This window comes from Canis aureus, chromosome 3 (genome assembly GCF_053574225.1).
Source record: "Canis aureus isolate CA01 chromosome 3, VMU_Caureus_v.1.0, whole genome shotgun sequence".
Classification (NCBI taxonomy): domain Eukaryota; kingdom Metazoa; phylum Chordata; class Mammalia; order Carnivora; family Canidae; genus Canis; species Canis aureus.
In genome coordinates, this window is record NC_135613.1 from 40,723,246 (window position 1) to 40,750,449 (window position 27,204).

At 35.4% G+C, this 27,204-nt stretch overlaps 1 protein-coding gene across 2 annotated transcripts in view; it reads right to left on the bottom strand.

Moving 5' to 3' along the window:
* Nucleotides 1–27,204, bottom strand: part of TM2D1 (TM2 domain containing 1) — a 40,421-nt gene that overhangs the window by 8,485 nt on the left and 4,732 nt on the right. For both annotated transcript variants that reach the window (XM_077892036.1, XM_077892035.1), the window contains exons 3-5: nucleotides 20,950–21,058; nucleotides 15,203–15,294; nucleotides 6,271–6,344 (exon numbers count right to left, since the gene is read on the bottom strand). In XM_077892036.1, coding sequence (XP_077748162.1) covers nucleotides 6,271–6,344; nucleotides 15,203–15,294; nucleotides 20,950–21,058 — 275 coding nt within the window. The remainder of the gene's footprint in view (nucleotides 1–6,270; nucleotides 6,345–15,202; nucleotides 15,295–20,949; nucleotides 21,059–27,204) is intronic.

Here is a 27,204-nt window from a genome sequence, read left to right on the forward strand (position 1 = left end):
TTTGAAAAGACTTAACCAATCTAAGGTCATGAAGATATTTTCTTCAGTTAGCTTTATATAAAAGTTTATACCCAAAAGAACTGAATAGGGCCTTAAATAGATCATTGTACACAAATATTCATAGCAGAATGAGTCACAACAGTCCAAACGTGGGAAACCACCCAAGTGTCCATCAACACATGAACAGATAAACAAAATGTGGTAGATACATACAATAGAATATTCTTCAGCCATAAAAGGGAATGAAGTTTTAATACATGCCACAATATCAATGAACCTTGAACACATTATTTAAAATGAAATAAGCCAGACATAAAAGAACAAATATATGACTCCACTTACATGAAATATCTAGAAAAGACAAATTCACAGACAGAAAGTAGACTGAAGGTTACCAGAGATAGGGAGGTGTGGGAAAAGGGGAGTTATTGCTAAATGGGCACAGAGTTTCTGTTTGGGGCAATGAAAAGGTTTTGGAAATAGTGGTAACAGTTGTACAACACTCTGAATGTCGTTAATGCTACTGAACTATATCTTTAAAAAAAGTTAAAATAGTAATTTTATATCATATATATTTTTTTTACCATGCCAGAAAAGTGCTTACTTTATGTGAACTTTAATATTGTAGTTTTGTTGCAATTTAAAAACTTTTGATTGTTAGTAGGAAATGTATTTTTGTTTGAATATACTTAGGTAACATTCTAATAAATTAAGTTAAAAAATGTGGTTACTAGTAAGTACTTTAGCAATAGCTTTCTAACTATGCTCCCTTATTAATGTCTTTGTCATTGAAGTCATACTGGCTTAAGTATTTCAAATTATCTTACAAATTTAAAATGTTATGAATGAATTGAGGGAAAGGACAACTAAGAACACTTTATACAACTCTATCAATGCACCCTTTTTCTATCTAATCCACTTAGAAGTTTCTCCATACGAGGAATGCAAATACTAACACTGGCAAGATTAAATCCTCTCCTAAAGACCTATTAACCAGGTGAAATAAATAAAATGACTCAACTGTCTGCAATTAGAGGACAATGATACAACATGTGTCCATCCTAGTTCTCCCCCCCAAAATAAATGTATATTCTTTTAAAACTGAAATTATAGTTTTGTGTTCACAGCTGACTTCTGCGTGTGGTTAATTTTAATACAAGGCCGTTAAAACTATCTAATTAGTCACATTTAAATTAAACACCAAAATTCCTACATAGTGCCAAAGTCATGCATTCAGACCCCCTAACTTCATTTGATTTAAACACTGGTTAGTATTAATCCTAAATAATCAATATAGGGACGCCTGGGTGGTTCAGTGGTTGAACGTCTGCTTTTGGCTCGGGACATGATCCCAGAGTCCAGGGATCGAGTCCCACATTGGGCTTCCTGCATGGAACCTGCTTCTCCCTCTGCCTATGTCTCTGCGTCTCTCATGAATAAATAAAATCTTAAAAATAACCAATATAAACATCATTCCTCAAGAAATGAATAAGATTCATACGTTTTATCTCCTGAAGAAAACACAGTTTTGGGATTAGTCTCAAAACTAGTTTAAGATACTCTTTGTGGGGTGTCTGGGTGGCTCAGTCAGATAAGCACCTGCCTTTAGCTCAGGTCATGATCCCAGGGTCCTGAGATCAAGCCCTGAGTTGGACTCTGCTCAGCAAGAAGCCTGCTTCTCCCTCTCCCTGTACCCCTCCACCCCGCTCATGCTTTTTCTCGCTCTCTCTCAAATAAATAAATAAAATCTTTTTTAAAAACCAAAAACATAATAGATAAATCTTTTTAAAAATATTGTTTTTTGAACATTCCTTTAATTTACTAAATTAAATAAAAATCTGCCCACAGGTTAAGTGAACAAAGTGAAATCTATCTAGTTAAGGTCACATGACAGAGCAGAGGCTACACAATATCAGTCTCCTCAGTTTTCCAGTTTATTTCCCCAACAAATTGCACCAGGGTTAAATAAATAATACAGAGGGCTATTTGAAAGACTTGATATCTATAAAATGTCTGTTTTTTATATATTGCTGTCCTACATCTAGTGAACTATCAAGGACTTCGATCAACTTTTCTAGTACTGGTAACAGATTTAGGGTGATTACAGGTTTAGTCCTTCTTTTGAGCAATAGTATATGCATGTCACATGGCAAGGGAATAGGCTAGGTGTTGGACAAAACTGGCTTACACAGAAGTGAACTTACAACTTGAGGCTTGCTTATGCTCTAGTCTAAAAAGCCTAGGCTTGGGGATCCCTGGGTGGTGTGGCGGCTTAGTGCCTGCCTTTGGCCCCCCGTGTGATTCTGGAGTCCCAGGATTGAGTCCTGCCTCGGGCTCCCTGCATGGAGCCTGCTTCTCCCTCTGCCTGTGTCTCTGTTTCTCTCTCTCTGTGTCTCTCATGAATAAATAAATAAAATCTTAATAAAATAAAATAAAATAAAATAAAATAAAATAAAATAAAATAAATAATAAAAACCCTAGGCTTTTAAAATTTTTGGTAAAATTCAAAGAATTTAAACAAGATAAAAATCAAGATAACTCACTTTCATTTTAAGCCTATAGTTCCCAAGGAAACATTTTACTTCTGATAATAAATGGAATCTTATCAGAACATTTTTGGGATGAGTTGGGATGTGAAGTCCTGTCCTCTACGGCAGAAGGCAGGACCTCAATTTATTATACCTGATTAGTACTCACTAAACCCATTTTCACCATGGCATAAAACTTACTATTTATAGTTTATCATCAACTTTTATTTTCTTCATTACCTCTTAGTGACTCTAGGAAATTTAGAACTTCAAGGTCCTAAAGGAAAGCAAGCACTTTAAAAACTACCTTTATTTAGCTACTCATCTTCCCTGTAATTGGTACAAAGACATACTTTTCACAAGGTATATTGCATTCAGTTCAAATCAGCCAAAATTTTTGATGGCGTATACTATGTTTAGCATACTACTAGTGCTACAGTAAAAAAAACATTTTTTTCTAAACAAATTTACGTGTACAAAGTCAAACCTGGTGTCCAAAAGTTAAAAAAAAAAAAAAACCACAAAGCTACTGTATAATCCTGGGCTAAAATGAATTATCTATATTAAATACCAAACTAATGAGATATTTTATAAATTTGTTAATGTCTTGAAATTATTCTGCTTTTGTGAATTTCTACTGTTCGTATTCTTCTAGTCCCTTAAGGAGATCTACTCTGATATGTTATTAGGAATAAAAATGAAAGCAATTTCTTCTGTGATGCGTAGAATTTTTAAAAATTGTCACAAAGTACTCTGACATACTTCCTTCCAACAACTTTCTACATTCCAACTCATATTTCCATTTTCTCTCTACCCGTTTTCATCTTTCTGATTTGTGGCTATCTTGTCTCCACTCAACAGAGGAAACTTGTTTGGCAGATAAGTGGTTTTGGTATAGTTAAAAATGTCCAGATTGTGTGAGTGAGAAAGGAAGTTTAAATGAAATCAAAATACTCAGATTTTTTTCTGATAAATAAATTAAATATTTAATCAATCCATCATAACATATATATATAAATATATAAGCACAAAGAATGAGTGCTCTTTTAAAAGAACTCAGAACTGCCTTATAAATAACTATACATATAGTAATTATATACTACAGTTACCTATAATTGAAAGACACACATATCATTAATTTATATTTATATTAATTCTATGTATTATTTTTTACTATTAATTCACACTGCCATTTCCATACTTTTTAAGAACAAAAATAAAGGAGAAACTTCAAAAGTTTATTAACAAATACTCATTATTTTCAGTAAATATTGTGACATGTAAAAGTTACTTTAGCAATATGTGCATTATACTTTATATCATTTTGATTCAAAGATGAAATAACTAGACCTATTTTTTTTAAAGAGGATTTTCTTAGATTTTTGTTATAAACACTATAACAAAGTATGTTTTTATAGGTCTTGAGTTCATGCACAATATGTTTCTGGGATCATAGCCCAATAGAAAAACATTGCTATTCAGTGGGGAACAATATTTAATGGCAAAAAGAAAAAAAAAACAGGATGGAGAGAATGAGAAAGAAGAATAAACAAAAAGATGATGGACAAATGTAAAAGGTCTATGAGAAACTGGAAAAAATGTATTTGGGATAAAAACATTAACATAGTTTATGATATTTATATTAAAAACATTTTATTTGCTGAAAAAATAATTCTTAAAAACTAAAATATAGTCAACATCACATGCAGACTAAGGCTACCCCTCTTATTTGGCTATATTTGAAAACGTTTTTTCCCCCAATCTGAAAGCAGCCTAAAGCCAAGTGACCATATCTGTTAAAATGTCTTACTTAGGGAAATTTACTGCAAAAATTCAAACACATTAACTCTGCATCAATATTTATTAATGCAATAGGTTCAGTTCAAAATCTTTATGAAAAGAACCATTTGTTCTCAAAAGTTCAGGCATTCATGTACCAGAAAGCAGTTGTTGAATCAAATAAGCTCTATAATTTGATATAAATAAAGCTATAAAGCAATGACATCACCAAAAAAAGAACCTAGGGTGAAAATATTAACTAAATGGGTTTTGAAGGCACTGAATTCTGGATATCTTAAAGAATCCCAATAATACATTAAATTCTTTGTATCCTCATTTTAAAGTCAGAAATCCATTCCCAAGCATATGTGCACAAATACCTTAGCCTCTTCATGCCTGCTTGCCTGTCCCACAGTCAAAGGCGGCAGGATATTTGGTTAGGCATATGTTTATGAATAAAGACAGGAAAATTCCAACTTTAAAACCAAATATTTTCCTTGTTTAATTCTGGTATCTTATTGGTCCATATGCTGCCTCCTCCTCACAGTATGGTACCCTCCTCACAGTATGCTACCAAAATCTCCTGGATTTTGACTTTCTTTTGAAACATAAGGATTAACATCAAGCAGACAGAATTGAGGAGTGGAAATATTGTATGAGAAAGAAGACCAAAACTGATGATGATCTACATATATACTGACACTCTTGCTGAAGACTTTAGGTGCTCCATAAATGCTTACTGAATTGCTGTTTTGTGACATTCGTTGTGATAAATTCATCTCCTCCTCTAATTTAAGAATCCTCATGAGTTAACCACAATCGGTTCAGTGTAATTTAATATAAAACATCTGGTGGCACTTTTAAATGCTAAAGGATAGCATTTCACAAACTATGCCTGCCTCCACACCACTGCAGCAGGAAAAAATGAGGTTTAACACAGAGAAGCAGAGAGGGTTATCAGGAGAGTTCCTGAACACATCATTTGATTATATTGACTGGTCTTGCCCAAGGCCAGCCCCACTCCTAGATTTTCTACAGAATGCTCAGATATTCCTTCTTCCTTTCTGGCTTCAGCTAGCAGGATTTTAATTTCTATAATTTATAACCAAGAGAATACTAATATAGGGTGCCTGTCCATTAAAAAAAATATATATATATAGTTTCTGCCTCCATATGTTCATGTGTAAATATCAGATCCCCATCAATACCCTATTATTGTAATTGACAATGTGGCTATGACTATCAGGAAAAGAAGTAATAAATTTGAGAAATAATCTTAATCCCTATCAGAAATTCATAATACAAATTACAAAGATTCCCAGAAATTATCCAGTAAAGAAATCTCAGTTGAATTCACATTTACAAATCATATTTGAGCACAAAATCCTTTTTTTATGAAAAGACAGTAGTCTTTTAGAACTACTAACTGGTTAAAACACAGGTTGGGAAATGCTACTTGGAAACATGGCTATGATCCCTTAGATGTAGCATGTAAAGAAAAACTGAATATTACTATTCAGAAAACTGAATTAGATTTATATTCTGAAAAACTGAATCTAATATTTTTATTTTTTTACTTTTATTTATTTTTTAAACAAGAAAGGAATTTATCTCAATGAGGTCAACACTGGGAAGAGAGCAGACTAGCATCTGTCTCCAAAGTGCTGAAAATACTTCTAGGTTTTTATCAGGAAAATATGGGATAAAGGTAGGTGGGTAATTGCAGCAGGGGCAAGTAAAGGTCAGGTTGATCATTGTTTTGGGGTTAATCACGTGGGGTCTTGCTGGCCAGAGCAGTCTCTATTGCTTGAGGGGGTAGTTTCATTTCCTATGCCAGCAGGATCTTTTTTGCCTGAGTTAAGAGATAAAGTGGGCTTTCTAATATATTTAAAATACACCAGGAAAAGATCACAGAACTCAAGTTTGAATGTAAAAGTAGTTCATCTTTTAGACTGAAACTTACCTGCATTGAAATAAGAATGAAATCAATTAAGCTCCCAATTCCACAAAAACCTACAGTGCAAAACTTTAACAAACCTAGAAAAGAAGATAAAGTCACTTAAAACTTGGAAAGTCTTACAAATATTAATTTTTCTATTTCCGAATAACCATTAGGTATACTGTACTGCAAACTCTTTTATATCAAGAATATAAAATTAACATTTTAAAAACTCAAATCTTTACCTGAAAATATGAGAAAAGTTTAAATGACCCTCTATATAGAAAAGTCACAAAAAAATATAATTCACTTAAATATAATGAACTGAAATGAAAACTCAGTGTAGCCTCACAAAATTTCTTTAAAGTCCTAAAGAAATAGATCTTTAAATCTCAGTACAATAGAGCTACAGAACATCTTAGTCCTTATTTATTTAGACTTAATACATTATGTGATTGAAATTTTAATACATACCACAATAGAAAGTTTGAACAAATAAAAATTGTCAAAGGCACAGAAAAAATAACCAGGATAAAACTGACCTTACAGTTAAATTGCAAAATTTTATTAGCAACCCAATTATCTTTGTCCTATACTCAATTATCTTAAATTTATCCTATGCTTTTTCCCTAAGCATCTCAGGTTTATTAACTCTATAGTCAAAATCATCAATTCTATACAGTATATACATCTCGGCCTTCAGTCGCAACCTTGGAACTAAGGTATTTAAACAGATCATAACAGAGCATAGAAACTAGGACATACACAACGATGTAACACAAAACCATGATGATGGAATAAAGAGGCAGGTTGGGGGTGGGGGTGGGATGAGTAATCTCTCTTCTATATTTAAACTTAAATTGCTTTCCAGACATCGGATTCCAGATATAAAAATGGTAGGAAACAAGACTCTTCGTGAAAGGGTAGTTCTAAGTATCAACTACAAATAGATGCCAGCTAAAATCACAAGAGTCGATGAGATCACCTTCTGCACATAATCTGGAAACACACAAATAAGGCTGAAATATGTAGGTACATTAGATGATTATTTTTTCCCTTTTAAGTATTAGACACAGAGAACAATAATGTTGTAAGTACTAAGATATCACATGTTAGAAATCACTTTAAAAGTACTAAAATAGAGAAATTATATAAAATTCTGCATTCAGTTTTCTTCAAAACACTTGTTATGTTACTAATATTGTATATTTATTCACTATCTGTCTCCCAGAAGTCCCATTAGGGGAGGGTCTTTTACCTGTTTTATTTACTCCTGCGCCCTTAGTACCTACATTACCTAACACATGATAGATGCTCAATGTTTGTAAAATGAATAAATTGTCTTAGCCCTTCTATTTCTTAAAGTTCTCTAACTATTTAGCCATTATCCTTTTTTTTTTTTTTTTTAAGATATTGTTTATTTTGGGGCAGCCTGGGTGGCTCAGCGGTTTAGCGCCACCTTCAGCCCAGGGCCTGATCCTGGAGACCTGGGATGGAATCCCACGTTGGGCTCCCTGCATGGAGCCTGCTTCTCCCTCTGCCTGTGTCTCTGCCTCTCTCTCTGTCTCTCATGAATAAATAAATAAAATCTTTAAAAAAAAAAAATTTATTTTTTTGAAAGGGAGAGAGAGAGCACAAGAGAAGGCAGGGTCAGAGGGAGAAGCAGACTCCCTGCCAGCAGGGAGCCCGACTAGGGGCTCTTCCTGGGACTCCAGTAGCCACTTAACTGGCTGAGTCACCCAGGCACCCCTAGCCATTATCCTATATAACAATTCCTTTAATTATTTTTTTCATTAGCCACATTTTATTATAGTTGCTCTGGGAACTTGATCCACTCAACTTGGTATATTCTATCCATTCACTCATTGTATTTCTGAAAAATATCCCTCTTCACATAGCTTTTTAGTGTAAATTTGGAAATATACAGAAGCTCCCTTTTTTCAATTTTCTTATAAAGATTAATATTGGGGGCAGCCCAGGTGGCTCAGTGGTTTGGCGCCGCCTTCAGCCCAGGGCGTGATCCTGGAGACCCGGGATTGAGTCCCGCGTCAGGCTCCCTGTGTGGAGCCCTTCTCCCTCTGCCTGTGTCTCTCCCCCTGTGTGTGTGTCTCATGAATAAATAAATAAAATCTTAAAAAAAAAAAGGATTAATATTGGGACGCCTGGGTGATTCAGCAGTTTGGCACCTGCCTTCTGCCCAGGGTGTGATCCTGGAGACCCAGGATCGAATCCCACATCAGGCTCCCTGCATGGAGTCTGCTTTTCTCTCTGCCTGTGTCTCTGCCTCTCTCTGTGTGTGTCTCTCATGAATAAATAAATAAAATCTTCAAAGAAAAAAAAGATTAAGAATGGTTTTGGGGACCTGGGTGGCTCAGTCGCTTAAGCCTCTGCCTCTTGATTTCACCTCAGGTCATCTCAGGATCCTGAGATCAAGCCCCACATCTGGCTCCACATTAGGGATTGAGCCCAATTAAGATTCTCTCTCCCTCTGCTCCTTCCCCAATGCCCCTCTCCTCCAAAAAAAGAAGAAGAATGTTTCAAAAAAAAGTTTGTCTTTAATTGCTACTCTACTAAGAAAACATAACCATGTCAGAGCCTTTGTTCTTGTCATGACCCCTTCCAACATTATTCCTAGATTTTCTCGTTTCTTAGGCTACTTCAGAGAAGTCTCTAACCTGCCTATCTAAAGCTGCACACCACTTATCCCGAAGCCCCTTACCTTATCACTTCTTCCCTATTTATTGCCTTCTTGGTGCTGATTAAAAACCTGTAACAGGGATGCCTGGGTGGCTCAGCTGTTGAGGGTCTGTCTTCAGCTCAGGGCGTGATCCCAGGGTCCTTGATTGAGTCACACATTGGGCCCCCTGCAAGGAGCCCACTTCTCTATGTCTCTGCCTCTCTTTGTGTGTCTCTCATGAATAAATAAATAAAATCTTTTAAAAATAAAAAAATGTGCATTTTAATGTATGTCATTTGTACCTCAATTTAAAGCTGCTTAAGAAATTAAGGGACTAAGTTGACTATTATAAAAAAAAAAAACTTTGAAAGTTTAAAGTCATTACAGTGATTTACATCCTGTTTCACTCCGAACCTGTAATATTAACTATGGTCCATCTATTTCTGCAAATGTAACACAAAGGATGAGTTTATTAATGGAAGTTGCTAATACTGCTATCTTAAACTTGTTTTAGCTTCCTAAATATAAAAATATTTTATGAAAATAAGATAACTCCTAAGGTTTGTTTAAAACTTCTAAAGAGTCTTCTCTAATGTCCTCAAGATGAATTTAATAATATTCCTAGATGCTCCCCAGCCCTGCCCTTAACTTTCAGCATCACACATACCCCATGGTAACTCATTACATACTTTTATTGATCTGTCTTCCCCTTTTTTTTTTTTTAAGATTTTATTTATTTATTCATGAGAGACAGAGAGAGACAGAGAGAGAGGCAGAGACACAGGCAGAGGGAGAAGCAGGTTCCATGCAGGGAGCCCGACGCGGGTCTCGATCCCAGGAACCCAGGACCATGCTCTGGGCCAAGGCAAGCGCTAAACCGCTGAGCCACCCAGGCATCCCTCCCTCTTCCCTTCTATAAGCAACTGGAAGTCAATGCTGTGTCACTCCCATATCTAGTCAATATGACTACTAAAGTAGCAAACTATATCAATAGTAAATTATCTTATTTGCAAATGAACAATGATCAACTTGAACACAAAGTAGCATACATTCTAAACAGCACTTATTAAAACCAATACAAACCATTACTTGTTATAGATTTCATTATTTGGAACATAATACCAGTTTTTTTAAAAAGTGATGTTATTTGTGAGCTACCAAAAGTAGATTGACTTCCCCCTCAACTTTCCAATTAAAAAGTGTCTCTTTGTACAGACACTATTTACTAACTTCTTATTGTGAAAAGGAGTATCAGTTTTAGATTTTAAAAACTGTTTAAAAAAAAAACTGTTTTAAAATGCCAAATAAAAGTGTTTCTAATCAAGAAGGATCCATTTTTATCCTGAACCATTACTATTATAGATACATTCTTTCAAAAAGATGCAGCCAGGTGACATTAATAAAGCTCATGTTTTTGAGGGTTCTTTATTTATTCTTTAGTAACCTAAACTTTACATTTTAAAAACATGAATTCAATCAAAGGATTTATTTGGGTATAAAATTAAAAGAACAGAGATTAATTTGAGGTATTTTTTAAAATTCTGTTATTTTCTTTTATTACAGGTTGAGTCTTGCAAATACTGCTGTCTGCATAACTGTTGTAGAGAATGCAGATTATTTCATATTGAAGTTGCTATTTGCCAGACCACAGGTGTTCTATAATAATTTGGTAATAAGCTATCACTATTCTTTTTGTGTCTGGAACTATAAAGGAGAGTTTTCAAATCTTAGAACAGTTAACCTATAAATCCCTTTATTTGTCCCACGATCTGTGGATATTATATACCAGTCCAAACTGGTAACTTCAAACAAAAAAAAAAAAAAAAAAAAAAAAAGGAATAATATAACCAAAGATTTTTAAGATTTAGGCTTAAAAACACTTGTTATTCTCATAATAAAGTATTTACACTTTAAAAGAAATACCACTATGAAAAGAGTATCTCTCCTGTTAACTGCTCCAAAAGAGCTATTATCTTTGAGAATTCATAATCTTTTAATGCTACAGATGGGCAAAACAAAATACACTAGTTATTGCATTAAAAAAAAAAACAAAACAAAACACAGGGATGCCTGAGTGGCCCCAGCAGTTGAGCATCTGCCTTTGGCTCAGGATGTGATCCCAGAGTCCTGGGATCGAGTTCCACATCCGGCTCCTGCATGGAGCCTGCTTCTCCTTCTGCCTATGTCTCTGCCTCCCTCTTTCTGTGAATAAATAAATAAAAATAAAAATAAAATATGAAAAAATAAAAAATAAAAATAAAATAAACCACAGAGGTTACAGTTAAGAATATAGAGAATATTGTTAGAAAAATAAGGTTTCATTGTAAAAAAAAAAAAAAAAAGGAAAAGAAAGCTTCCAATTAACATAGCACTTGTATACTGAGGAATCAATTAAAAGACATAAAGCTATATATAAAGTTACAGTTGGGCAGCCCTGGTGGCTCAGCGGTTTAGCACCACCTATAGCCCAGGGTGTGATACTGGAGACCCGGGATCGAGTCTCAGGTCAGGCTCCCTGCATGGAGCCTGCTTCTCCCTCTGCCTGTCTCTGCCTCTCTCTCTCTCTCTCTCTCTATCCTCTCTGTGTATTCTCATGAATAAATAAATAAAATCTTAAAAAAAAAAATAAAGTTACAGTCACAAGCTATAAAGGAATTTGAAAAATATTTTTAAAAGATTTTATTTATTTGTTCATGAGAGACACAGAGAGAGAGGCAGATACATAGGCAGAGGAAGAAGCAGGTCGGGACCCTGGGATCACGCCCTGAACAAAGGCAGAGGCTCAACAGCTGAGACATCCAGGTGTCCCGGAATTTGAAATTTTTGAAAAGAAAATTTTGGGGGCACCTGAGTGGCTCAGTCGGTTAAGCACCCAACTCCCGATTTCAGCTCAGGTCTTGATCTCAGGATCATGAGTTCAAAATAAAATAAAATTAAAATTAAAAATAATTTTTAAATACTTTTGCAAAGGAATTTTTAGATCTGATCAAATTTTATTCAGTCTCACCCTCAACACATTTCCCTTATATAATCCTGAAATAAAATATATATATAATGAAATATCACATTAGCATTAAATTACTTAGAAAAAGCAAGTTTCATATTGTATGATTTATATTATTTATTCTTTTCTAATAAAATTCCAACGATCATAAACAATTTTAAGGAAGTGCTTTAACAAGCTACCACTGCTTTTCATAACCATGAAGATTAAATAAGATTATAAGAAAAATATAATGTTAAGTTCCATCTGTAACTATTTTCATACCAGACAACATTGTAGTAAGGGTAGTACTACAATGGTAGTAATCATTTTAATCAAAAATACCAAAATTTTTTAACCTTGAATTCTTAGTAAAAATTAAAATTTAATTTTAAAACATTTAATATTTTAAAATATAAAAACACTGTAACTTTACATGTTAGATTAGATTAGTTAATAAAACATATCAAAATCCTTAACGTTAAGACAGCTTAAACGCAAGTAAGATACAATCAAAATATTTGAATGCTTACAAGAGATAAGATTTTCAGTTAAAGATCATGACTTTGACATGCCTACTTAGCTCCTCTCACTCTGAGACCCTACTAAAAGATGGTAAGGAATTTTCAAAGTCCACAAACCCAAGAGGATAAAGAGAATAAAAGAGAAGACAATCGCAACAAAAACTCAGAAGCTGGAAGGCAGACAAATGACAGACTTCACAATCTCAAGAAAGTTATATCTTGGGCCGACAGTCAAAGTATTTGAACAACTAATGAAAACAGAAAGGTTGTTGTGATAATACAGTAAACTGTTTAATGATTAACAATAACAACAAAAACCTTTACACTGCAGCATAATGTTGAATGTTAAAAATTACACTTGCAAGTTTATGGAATCTTAGCCACCAAGGGAAAAGTTCTCTCTGACTGAAGCTAAGAATAGATTGGAGTAGCAGGGGCCAGAGAGGCAGCTCTCGGCAGGAAACTAACATTCACTAACCAGAGCCACTAACAGAGCTTCATTACCTAGGGTTTTACTGTGCAAGTAAATAAATTCACAATATACATGCCAACATATTATTATGTGCTGCTGTAAGACAAAAACGTTAACTTTCACGTTATGACGTGACAGCTCATCTGACACACATCACAAAGCCAAAAAGTCACTCATTAAGCCAATATATAAAATAGATTTATTATTCAAAATCATCATGGAATAAACTGTTCTAAAAAAAATAGTGTTTCCTCTTCCATCCTAACCTTTTAAAAACCTTCTACAAGTTAGAAATCTTTCCAAAATATATTAATTCTGTCTTAAAGAGAACACAGAAGAAAATATAAGGATAAAGGCAGGCTTCAGATATATTCTTACCATCACCATATCATTTTGCTTTCTCATTATGAATCTAGTTTCTCTAACCATCTACTCATCCATCCATCCCATCCATCCATCTATCCATCCCATCCATCCATCCATCTAAAAAGAAAGCTAGACTAAAGGATCACTATTTTAGCAACTCCAAGGCCTTCTGTACAGACTAAATGGCTTTCTGATGTTTTGAAAGGCATGGCTGCTCTAACATATGGCAGGAAAGTGCCCTTGTGCCATCACTCAGGCCAAGACTATGGACGGCATCAATCTCCTTCCACCTTTCTCTGCCACCAGTCCTTCTTTCATCTAAGCCATTTCCCTTGATTCCTCCAGTAGCATCTTCCTGAAATAGGAGTTTCACCATGACTCTTCTCCACTTAAAAACTTTATGGCTTCTGATGTTTATAAAAGGTAAAGTCTAAATTCTATAACAAGACATTCAAAACCCTTTATAATCTGACCACAGACTGCCTCTGCAGTCACTTTTCATCTCCTACCATTATTCTTCTTACACCGAAAGCTAAACTATCCACCATTTGTGTGCACACATGCTGTGATACTCAGTGCCTTTGCACATGCTGTTCTCACATGCCCTCAATCTCTGTAATCAGTTCATTCTTCAAAATCTAGTTCAAACCTCATCTAAGAAGTGCTCCCCCACACCCTAAGGCTGACGAAATCAGTCCCTCTTCAGTGCTCTCATAGCACTTTGTCATGGTTCTATAACTGTATCATAAATGGGCCCACAAACATATTTATTTCATATTTATTTCCTTTTTAATCATATGAACTGTGATCTTCATCATTACTTCCAGAACACTTACTTACTTAACAGGTAGTAAATGTAGAATAAATGTCTGTTAACTGAACAAAATTGTGAGTTCCAGGTAAGGCTGTCAGAAATATACTTCCCACTAACACCACAGTAAAGATTCCTCTTTGATCTCTGGTGGGTAGCAACATGGAAAGAATAAGATTAGCCTTGCTCACTGGAAAGCAGAGCACTCAGAAACTTTAAATTTTGCTTAGTAAAGGGCTAATATAGAAGCAGAATACTACATACTATAGTAAATAAAGCATGATCTCTTGAACCAGAAAATTTGGGTTCAAATTCAGGTCACTAACTGAGTGTCCTTGGGTAAATCTCTTAATCTCATGACAATTTCCCTATCCATAAAATAAGGATGGTAACAACAAATATGTCACAGAATAAAGCAAGGCCTCTAGAGTGAGTAAATCCCTTAACCTCTCTGGTGACAATTTCCCTACCTGGTAAAGAAGATTTAAAGAGGATGATAAAGTCAGAGAGCTGTAAGGCTTAAATAACGGCAAGCACATACAAGTATTCTTTAAACAAAAGCTATCATCAAATGTAAATAGTTTTCACAAGCATTAGTAACTATGTTAAATGGAAGATTACAGCTAGAAGGAACATATTGGGGGATGCTAAGGTTCCTAAATAGCAGGCTCCACACCAGCTCATGCCAGTTGCCATAGTTCCAACCCAAACTTTTCCTGAAAGAAACAGTTTCTTCTCCCAAGGGAACACTGACAGAGATTTAGGTAAAGGCTAATACTTTAAGAGGGATAGAAGAGATATCCATTTACTCATAAAATATTTATTTAAATGTCTACCACGTTGCCCAATACTAAATGACAGCTCAAGCCTACTGTCCTAAGCAAGTGCCTATACTATTTTGTATGTGTTTTCATAAAGATGAAAATACAGGAAAAGTCAATTATTTCTTACCCAAGCTGAACTGTAGAGCTAACAGCTAGCTCTATATTCACAGAGGAAAAGTATTCAACTCCAGTTATGTGGAACTTATAACTATTAATACCACGCAAAGATTCAATCTATAAGAATAGGTACATTTACCTACAAGTTTCACAAGGATTTCTTCTTGGTGGAACATACTCACCCAAGGCAGGGTATCCAAGGTAAAATCGATCTGCTCCCAACCATCCAAGAAAAAGAGACAGTGCAACTGCCACTTTGTATGAATAGCCATTTCTGTACAGAATTAGAACCTGAGTGTTATATACATGTATTTCCAACATGTAAACATTTTAGGAAACAAAACTGTTAATTATCACTTGTTAATTTGTTCATTCATCTATTCATTCATTTAATTAATGCCTTTTGGGTAGCTACTGCACACCAGGCACGATTCTAGGCTATTGGGATATGTTAATGAGCAAAAGAAACAAAGATCCCTGCCCCTAAAGAGCTTTCAATCTATAGGCAAAAAGAAAAAAAAAAATTTTAAAGCAAATCATTTATTATGTTAGAAAGTCATAAATGCTATGAAAAAAAGAAGTGGAGCAGGTCATTTAGGGAATTCAGAATGCCCGGGGTACAGACAAGGGTGATATATGATATAAATAGGAGAGTAAGAGTAGGCACCATTAAGAAGGTGATATATAAGCAAAGACCTGAGGGAAGTGAGTTAGTTAGCATGCCAACACCTCTCAGGCAAAAGTAATAGCTATGGTGAGCACAGTATAACCGACATGTTTGATGTCTATAAAGGAGGCCATGAGAGCAGGAGTGGAATTAGAGAACAGAAGAAGAGTAGGAGCTGAGGTCAGAGAGATAACAAGGGGCAAAGAGGGCAAATCATGGATGGCCATGAACACCATTGTAAAGACTTTGGTTTTACTCTGAAGGACATGGAAATTACTGCAGGATTAAGTAGATGTGTGATATGATCTGATTTAGATTTGAAAATGGTAACTCCAGCTGCTGTGTTGAACACAGACTGTAGGAGTACTTGTGAGCTATTGTCACAATAACATTGTATAACAAACCACCCTAAACCTCAGTGGCTTATAACAATAAGCAATTACTCTCACATTTGCAGACTGCAATTGGCTGTGGTTCAGCTTATCTAGGGTGGGTTCAGCAGGAGATGCTGCTTCAGGCTAAAGATTGGTTCAGTTTGCATCCAGGTTAACTTATCTAATTCATATCAGTTCTTCTTAAGTTTTTCTAGGGCCCAAGCTGAAGGTATAGCATTTACCTGGGGCAAGTTCTTTTCAGAACCAAGATTCAAGAGGAAAGCTAAACCTCAGGAGCATGTTTAAGCACCCCTGCTTATTTCATATCTGCTAGCATTACGTAGGCCAAATACAATCACATGGTCAAGCCCCAAATCAACAGAATGGAAAGAATACCTCACCCAGGTAACAGTGATTAGGAGGGATGAATCTGTTGAACAAATGCAAACTATCACAGGGACAAAGGAGTCTGAAGGATCTTATAGTAATCGAGAATGAAAATTAATAGTGGCTTGACTTGGAGTCAGAGAAAGTTCTTCTTTCAAAGGAAACACTGAGAAGTGATCAGATTCCAGATATAGAAGTATAACTCACTGGATTTCCTGATGTATTCAATTTGGGGAATGAAAAAAGAAAAGACTAAGAATAAAGCTAAAGATTTTGTCCTATATAACTAGGGGGATGAAGCTAGCATTAACTGAGTTGATGAAGGCTGAGGGTAGACAAGACCTTGGCAGGATGTTCAAGACTTCATTGTTGGACATGTGAGTTTGAGATGTTTATCGGATAGCTAAGTGGAGTTGTTCAAAAGACAACTGGATTTACAAATCTAGAGTCAGGGAGAAAAGTCAGGGCTAGAGATATAAATTAGAAAGTTACAAGGAACAAACAAACAAAAAAAAGAGAGATTCACAGACTGAGCCTTGAGATAATCCAATATTAAGAGATCAAGAAGAGGAAAATACTAGAAAGGAGACTGAGAAAGAGCTAACACTGAAAAAGAAATAAAACTAGAAGTTAAATGGAAGTCAAGTGAAGACAGTACAGTGTATTAAGGAGAAGAGAGTCATCAATTGTGCCAAATGTGACTAATATCATATAAGTAATGGCTGAGAATTTACCACTAAATTTAATCAAGAGGAGTTGATTAGTGACCTCAGTGAGGGCAATTTTGGTGATGTGGTATGGGAAAAAGACCAAACAGAGAAGGCTTAAGAAAGCCTGTATTGAAAAAAAAAATTGAAGAACAGAAATATTAGACAACTCTTTGAAGGAGCTTTGCTGCAAAAGGGACGAAACAGGGAGGTAGCTAGAGCTATCACTTTAAAGTCAAATCTGATTATGTCAGCCTTGCAATCCTATGGTTTTTGCATTTCACTCACAATTAGGATATTTTGGCAGAGTTGGGGGAGATGGTAGATGGCCCAGAGACTGTTTATGCATCTAATATTGCAAGGGTGTCGGATTTTATGCTGAGGGCAGTGGTGTCCCATCTACACTGGAATGAGGCTAGAAATAGAGAAATAAATTAGTAGGCTTTGTAGAAACTCAAATTATAACCTACTGGGCAGTAGCAGTAGGAGAGAAATGTAAACAAAATTGGGAAATGCTAAGGCAGAAGCAACCACACTAAATGTGGGGAATGAGGAAAAAGGAGAGGTCAAGAATGACTCCAAAGTGTTAGCTTATGAAACTGAGTAGGACAGGGGCCATTCACTAAGACAAAGAAGGAGATGATTTGAAGAAGAGGACAGATTCAGTTTGGGACCTTAATATACGTAAAAATGGTGAGAAAAGCCGAAGAGGTGAATGAATGAAAAAGGAAGAGGACAAGTATATAATCTTGGGGATATCAAGATTTAAGGAAAAAACAAGAAGAGGAAAAAACAAGATTTAGGAAAGATTTAAGATTTAAGGAAAAAACAAGAAGAGGAATCAAAGAAAATGAAAGTGTTTTATACTAGAAATCAAAGAAAGTATTTTAATGAGAAGGAAATGCTAAATGCTGCAGAAAGATTAAGATATGGACTATAAAGATCCATTTGATTTGGAACAAAGATTGCTGATGAATTTCAGCATTGCCAAAAGCTAGACTACATTAGGCAAAAAATTCATAAAAGGTAAGTATCGTGAAAACAAGCCTTTCAAAAAGCTTGGCTGAGAAGGGTAATGAAATTAGAAACACAATTATCTATATATTAGATCATCCTAAAGAATAACCTGAAAACATGTGGCATAGCAGAGATTAATTTGTTCACTGAAGCACCACTCTTTTTCTCATGGACACACAGCTACATGTTTTAGCCCATCTTGCATTTAAGTGTAGCCATAACTGAGTTTTGCCCAATGTAATGATCAATGTAATGAGGACAGAGTGATGTATGCCATTTCTAGATCTGGTCCATAAAACACTCCTACACAAGGTTCCTTTTCCTCTTTCCCATCTGCTGGCTGACTGGAAAGGATTCAGAACGAGAGGAAGCAAAGCCACAGATGAAAGGAGCAAGGCTCCTGCATGACTGCATGGAGCAACAATCACTCTCCTTACCTCATCCAGGCCTCCAAGCCAACACCAACTGGATTATGATGTGAGTAGGAAATAACTTTTATTGTGTTAAGCCACTGAAATTCTAAAGACATCTGTTACAGCAGTTAGTCTGCTCCAACTAAAATAGTTGGCCAGTATAAGTAGGTGTGTGGCTTGGTGATGATCAATCAGACATGGTTACCAGACTTCTGTTGCTAGAGAATACATTATAGAATGACAGTATCTATAATATTAAGATAGAAGTTTTAATCAAGTATCAGTATTACATGCAATTTGAAAAAGAATATGCTAACAGAAGGAAAATGTAAACTGGAAAAGAAACATTCAATGAATAAGAATTTGTCAGTGAATATTTAGTAGCTGACTAGCAGCTGGCTCTTTGGTAGGCTGAATATTCTGAATATATTCTGAATATTCTGATATAAGAAAATGATTTATGAGGTGATCTTAATTTTATGACTTATCATTAAAATTATCCATCAATTTAGCTCCCCTTGTCCTGATTCAGCGTTCATTAAGCAAATTCTATTTTGGAATTGTAGATTTTACTATAGGAAGGGAATAAGTTGGCCAATATGCTTGTGATTATCTGGTTTCCCTGATAATTACATTTCTTCTCATAACTGACATCAGTGTCTTGTTAGCATGACTGGCACTGAGCCTAATCTACCCAGAAACACTGAAAGAAAAATCAGAATTAAAGAAAGAAAGAAAGAAAGAAAGAAAGAAAGAAAGAAAGAAAGAAAGAAAGATCAGAATTAACTTGGAAATTGAATAACAGACCATTGCAGTGTTACCATCACAGGTAATATAAACCTGTAAGTCCAAACTAAGTGGTTAGCTGTTTTCAATAGATGATTTTCTAAGTTGTTGTATTATAACCTATATCTTACATCAGCATTTAATAAATTGTCATTTGGAATTTTTATGGTAGAAATATCAATCCATAAATTCAAAACTTGGCTAAACCATACAGAAGTACTTGGGAAATAATTCCTTTTAGCAATTTTTACTTTACCAGTGAGAAATCTTGGAACCCAAAAAGCTTAAGTGATTGGCTTAGGATTACACAGCAAGATGGAACCTAAAGCCTTTCATTAACTCTGTGAAGTAGGGTCAAAAGAAAACTAAGAGTCCCCTAGTAATTTCTAGGAATTCTAATAGAACTGGTAGCAACAGCCAAACAGAAACAAAGAAAAGACAAGAGACGAGACGAGAAGAGAAGAGAAGAGAAGAGAAGAGAAGAGAAGAGAAGAGAGAAAGAGAGAAGGAAAGAGCCAAATAGTGGTTATTTCTTGATAGAACTGCAAATAGGTGCCATCAAATAAAATGTAACAATGTACAGTTAAGAGATAAAAATATAGTGCCACCAATTAATAAAAATGGTAAAACTAAACCATGTTTTTAGTACAAGGCAAAATATAAGAATAAGAGGTTAGTTTTACTACAGCAAAAATAAAAAGCAAACTTAAAAGTCCTTTAAACAAAGAACACTCCTAACAAAATAAGGCCACTTGTCTTGATGTTCCAAATTTTTGAATTGTTTTAGCCATTCATCATCCATACCTATTACAGAGAATGAAACCAAATTTCAAAATGCCCTTAATATGCAAACGATTAATAATTAGCATTCTTTTATTTTTTAATTTTTAAAAAAGATTTTATTTATTCATTCATGAGAGACATAGGAGACAGAGAGAGAGGCAGAGACATAGGCAGAGGGAGAAGCAGGCTCCATGCAGGGAGCCTGACATGGGACCCGATCCCGCATCCCGGGATCACACCCTGAGCCAAAGACAGACGCTCAACCACTGAGCCACCCAGGCGTCCCAATTTTATTTTTTTAAAGATTTATTTATTTGAGAGACAGAGAGGGGAATCTCAAACAGACTCTTTGCTGAGCCCAGTACAGGGCTTGATCTTCACCACCCTGAGATCATGACCTGAGCTGAAACCAAGAGTCAGACACTTAACCAAATGAGCCTCTCAGTCACCCCAATAAAAATACATGATCCCTTATTTGCACTCTAGAAATTCCCCAGATTTTAAAAACAGAATTTTTCATAACTCATTTAGTGGCATAAACTGAGTTAACATGGCACGAGGTTTTCAGTCTTTATTTATCCCACATAGTGAACTATTGGGCTTTACCTGGTGGTAAACCACATTTATATTAACAATATGCACACTTAAAATAGAGGTTTTCTGAGATAGGCAAAAAGGATGAATATATTAGTGTAGGATTTTCTCCATAAATTAACTTTTTATCTCTTTACTCCATGCAGTCAAGATACAACAGAGGCAAGTAACCTGAAAATTTAGCTTAGGTAATGGACTTACACGTTTCGGCAAGATATAGGCTTCAGAAAACCAACTTCATTTCCAGTAAAATGTGTTTCATTGCCACTGAAATCCTTACAAGTTACGTTGGGTGCTGGAAAACAAGGAACTAAAGGCAGAAAAAAAAAAAAAAAAAAAAAAGCAAGAAACCACTGTAGTTTTTTCTGCAGGAAATCATGTTTAAGACTAGCAAAAAGCACAAGAAAATATAAAATTATAACACATGACCTCCCAATAGAATATCTGACATGAGACTTTAGATAGGAATATCTAAATATGTATATATATATATACACACACACACAAGATAAAGGATAATATAGTGGTCTCAACACAAAAATATAAGAACTGTCACATGGGGTTCAAAGCATGACCCATTCAGTTCAATCTTCAGCCTCTGACAAAGGTGACAAGGGAAGAATTGCACAGTATTACTGCCCTCTACTTCATCTCTAGGGTAAATACTTCTCAAATTTTTGTTAGTAACTCATTGGGTAATTCATTAAATTTAACATGATCTGATTGTGTATTTTCAGTTTGCATCAACTCTTGCAGAAGACAGTTACTATAAACTAAGATTCTTTTTACCTACTACTCTAAATAGATTATTCTATTTTTTTAAATTGTTCATTTTATTTATTAATAATCTCTACGCCCGATGTGGGGCTTAAACTCACTATCCCAAGATCAAGAGTTACATGCCTCTACTGACTGAGCCAACCAGGTGCCCCCCTACTAGATTACTTATTCTAAATGTATTTGTTGCTCTAGTCCTTCTAGGAATTGCTTTAGTATAACATTTTAGCATTTAGAATTTTTGATATTGGGATGCCTGGGTGGCTCAGCGGTTTAGTGCCTGCCTTTGGCCCAGGACGTGATCCCAGAGTCCCGGAATCGGGTCCCACTTCGGGCTCCCTGCATGGAGCCTGCTTCTCTCTTTGCCTATGTCTCTGCCTCTCTGTCTCTCATGAATAAATAAATAAAATCTTAAAAAAAAAATGTTAACGACTTTTCCTTCTTCACCATTTCTGATTAAAAGCTAATAATGGCAGGCAGCCTGGGTGGCTCAGTGGTTTAGCGCCACCTTCCACCCAGGGCCTGATCCTGGAGACTCAGGATCGAGTCGCACATCGGGCTCCCTTCATAGAGCCTGCTTCTCCCTCTGCCTGTGTCTCTGCCTCTCTCTTTCTCTGTCTCTCATGAGTGAATAAATAAAATCTTAAAATATAAATACATACATACATACATACATACATACATACTACTAATGCTTTTAGGCTAGTTTCAGACTGCTTATCTCTATGCTCAGGATCAATAATTACAGGGTTGTGTTTTTTTGTTTTTAATGAAAATAGAATCCTGTATAACAGTCTAAAAAACCCATAGGAGCCCTAGAGTTTTATCATAAGAGGAAAATGGTATTCATTTTCTGTCTACTTTACAATTATGATTTCCAACAAATCACTGTCCTTTTTAAGGACAGAGTAGTACAATGAGAAAATGATGTTGGAAAAAAACATAAAATAACTTTACATACTTTTGTTGGGTTATTTAAAGTTCAAACTATGTTACCTATAAACTTTATTTAATGTATTTATATTTCTAAAACAAGGGGCTTACACTAAAAGACGCAGTGTAACTGAGAACCATTTCAACAAGGAAAAAAAATTCAGCCAATTCATGAAAGCCTGTTTGTTTCTCCCCTCTCCCCCCAAAAAAAACAAACAAGGAAATAAGTAATAAAATGAAGGCAAGAGGAAGAGTGAGGAAATAATACACAGTTGATTCTTGATTACACTGGTTTGAATTGCGTACGCCTATTTATTTATATGTGTATTTTTCTCAATGAATACAACACTGAACTGAAATCATGGGATGATCTTGATCTTGGGATCTATTTTCCTTATAATTTTCTTAACAACATTCTTTCCTCTAGCTTACTTTATATAAGGACAAAGTATATAATATGTATAACATACAAAATGTGTGTCAATCACTGCCACTGAAAGCTTCTGGTCAACAGTAGGCTATCAGTAGTTAAGTTTTGGGGGAATCAAAAGTTATGCACAGATTTTCTAATGTACAGGGGTCAATGCTGATAACCCTTGGATTATTCAAGTGTCAACCATACTAGGAAACAAGTAAGAGAAGACATTGTAATTGAGCCACAAATTTAGGTCAGAGTTTCCTGATAGTTAAGACAAAAAAGCTTTACAGAGCTTTCATGATATAATTGAAAGAAAGCATTCCAATTCACCTCTGAGCAACTGTGGGAACTTGGTTTGTTTGGTTCATGACCCAGTGGAAACACAGAGAAAGCCCTCAAATAAGAATGTTTACAAAACATAGAGGTTTTCCACACAGCCATTTCTTGATTCCAGATATAAGCAAGGATTTATGATCCACGGAGATAGGGCGAAAGTTAACAATTTATGTAGCTGTTTGGATACCTGCCTTGATCCTGGGATAAAATGTATTGACTTGTGTGAATAAATTATTATCATGACCCTTAGGTGATATCTCTTAGAAAATCTGCCATCTTAGGTCATGTCTAGAGCTATATAGTAGATAACTCAAAATTGTGATTAGCAAATGTCTGAAATGCTTATGTTCTATGTTACTGACTGAAAGAAAATCAATAGGCTCTATGTCAATGACCAAGGGCAATTTTGCTCCCCAGGGAACACTGGGCAATTATCTGGAGACATTTTTTATTGTTACTTCTAGGCTACTGGCACCTAAGGGGTAAAGGCCAGGGATGCTCCTAAACATTCCACAATGCATAAAACACCCTCTACACAATAAAGAATCACCTAATCTAAAACATCAATAGTCCCAAGGTTGAGAAACTCTGCTCTAAATCAGTGGTTTTCAAAAAATTTACCCTAAAGTTAACTTTTTTACAACTCTGTATTCCCTTACACATTTTTAAGTTAACATCTAAAGTTTTTCATCATGGACTTAAATGGTTGGAGAAAATATAATTTCCAGCATATTATAAATATTGTCATTAAAATTTAAGTGTTATAGCACTCTTTACAATGTAATCTAAACACCACAGCAATTAAATAGCCATCATCATCCAACAGAGAATAGATATGAAAGAGCTCCTCTTGAAAATTTAGAAATTTTGGGGCACCTGGTTGGCTCAGTCAGTTAAGACTCTTGATTTCAGCTCAGGTTATGATCTCAGGATCTTGAGATCAAAGCCCTGCATTGGGCTGCTCAGCAGGAATCCAGCTCACTCCTCCTCCCTCTACCCCCCATCCTCACTGTACAGGAAGGCTCTAATAAATAAATAATCTTAAAAAAATAAAAATCATAAAATTTACATCAATTTTAAGAAAAGTAAATACCTGAGGATCTGGAAATCAATGCCTTTAAAGACACCAGTCAGTTATTGGCTGAATTATGCCCCCACCCACCCACCCGAAAGATATGTGTAAGAACTAACCCTCAGTACCTCTGAGTGTGACAGTATTTGGAAATAAGGTCTTTGCAGATTTAGCCAAGTTAAAATGAGGTTATTAGGGTGGGCTCTAATCCAGTAAGACTGTTGTTCTTATAAATAGGGGAAATTACAAGCATACATGCACACGGAGAAGATGACTTAAAGACACAGGGAGAACGCTATGTGAAGACAGGCAGAGACCAAATTGATGCAGTTTATACGCCAGGGAATGCCAAGGATTGTTCGCCACCAGCAGCAGGTCAGAAAAGGGTAGGAAATACTCATACAGAGCTTGAGAGAGATCATGGCCCTACCAACACCTTGATTTTCAGATTTCTACCCTCCAGAACCAACACCGTAAATGACTGTTGTTTTAGGCCATCCAGCTTGTAACACTCTCATAACAACCCTAGGAGACTAATTCAACAGTAATACCTGTTTACCTCTTGGAAAGCTCTATCTACCTCCAGGAGTATATGTACAAGAGTTTAGGCATCAGGCATATAAATCAAAGAGATGTCTGGTTTAAAAAGTTAGTTTTTGCCTTGATGAGGACCATTCCACCTCTACAAAGAAATGACCTGCAAAAAGTCTATAAACACAAGTTTTTCCTCAAAACGGATCTTTAAATTTTTTTAAATCCTCAAAGTAGCTTAAGTTCTGGATTGGCAAACTGTGTCATAAAACAGAATTCTATTGCTAATTTTTGGATAATCTTCCTCTAAAGGTATTACCTGGCACTTACTTGCTCAATTTGAAGCTGTCACTTTCTTGTCTTCCTGCAGACTATCTAAAACCAGATCTTAAGAGATAGTTGCAATGCAAAATGCTATAATTATGAATCAAGTTGGGTTATTGTCCAATACAGCTTGCCTAATAAAAGTGCAGTTTGTTGAGATGAGTTTCCTGTACTTTAAAAAAAAATCAAACATTTATAGGTGAGTTGTAAAAATGTCTTATAAAAATATTAAATACTAAGAAATCATACCTTTCTATTTTCAATTAGATACTATTAATGGTTCCAACAATATATTTTTACAATTTTAGTTTTCAATGATATTTTATCATTTCTATTATAGGAAATGATTTATATTTGACATAAGACATATGAGAGAAAAATGAGACATGAGAGGGCAGAACCGTGACTGGGAGAGAATGAGGGAGGGGGCTTTTGGTATGTTAATCATGTTGTTTCTTGATTTGGAAGCATTCACAAATGTGTTCAGTTTGAGAAAAATCGTTTGGGTTACACTTATGTGTACTTTCCTATAAATATATTTCAATAAAAACTTAAAACAAATAAAAAAGACCTACCAAAGGACCAGAGCAAAATTTTCTAGAGATGGGAGTCTAAATATTTGTGCATTTCACTGATCGGAAAATTGAAAACACTCGCCTATGTATGTCTGTATAATCTAGACAGAACACTCTTTGAGGGCAGAGACTGCGTCTTCTTTCATATATCAACTATACGGCCTAGCAGAAGCCTGTCACGTTATTTCTCAATAAATGCAATAAATAAATAATTTCTCAATAAATAATAAATACCCTATAAATTTTCGTTAAGGTAATTGATCCATTTATTTTAATCAATTTAATTATCAAATTATTTATTACAAATCATCTCCCAATTAATTAATATGCTTGTTAGCTGGCATTGGGCTAAATGAGAACCTTTTTTTTAAATTCTAAGAGTTTATTTGAGCAAAAATCTATTTGAATTGGGCAGTGCCAAACTGAAAGTGGTTAGAGTGCTCTGTCCCCCTTGCAGGAGCTAGGAAAAAGACTTTTTATTTTTTTATTCATGAGACAGACAGAGAGAGAGGCAGAGACACAGGCAGAGGGAGAAGCAGGCTCCTCACAGGGAGCCCGATGCAGGACTCGATCCCTGGATCGGGATCACACCCTGAGCCAAAGGCAGATGCTCAACTGCTAAGCCACCCAGGAATCTCAGAAAAAGACTATATTTTATAGAGAAGAAGTGGAAGCAAAGCAAGGAAGTTATTTGATTGGCTATACCTTAAGGATTTGCCTTATTTGGAAAGGTCTCACTTTTTGTGATTGGTTGTCCATAAGTTTTGGGTTTTTTTTTTTTAAATTGAAGTATAGAGTTGACACACAATGTACACACAAACATAGTGACTAGACAAGTCTATACATTATGTTGTGCTCACAAGTGTAGCTACCATCTGTTCCAATGCTGTTTCAATACCAGTGACTTCCCTACGTTGTATCTGACATCCCTGTGACTTAATTCATTCCATACCTGGAAGCCTGTATCTCTAATTGGGAACCACTTTAAGATAACATTAATTTGTTGTTACAATTCAGTTACTTTGCCTTTGGTTCCAATTCTTCTATCTTAAACCTCCCCTCTTTGTAACACATTGTTCTTATTCATCCCTACCCAAAAAGTACTGAAGAAAATTAAACTTAGTTTGAGGATTCTGTAACAGTCCTTTGTATATACAGTGAAAAAACAGAGTAACAATCTTGGCTGGAGGCTGAGAAAGATCATTTAACTCACACTTCTCACAACTCTAACATTTTCTCCTGTTAAGATTTTATTTATTTGGGGATCCCTGGGTGGCTCAGTGGTTGAGCATCTGCCTTTGGCCCAGGGCATGATCCTGGAGACCCGGGATCGAGTCCCACATCAGGCTCCCTGCATGGAGCCTGCCTCTCTCTCTCTCTCATGAATAAATAAAATCTTAAAAAAAAAAAAAAAAAAAGAAAAAGGAAAAATAGAAAGCCTTCCTTTTATTTTTCCTGTAGCTCTTCACTTACATCAACTATGTGTACCT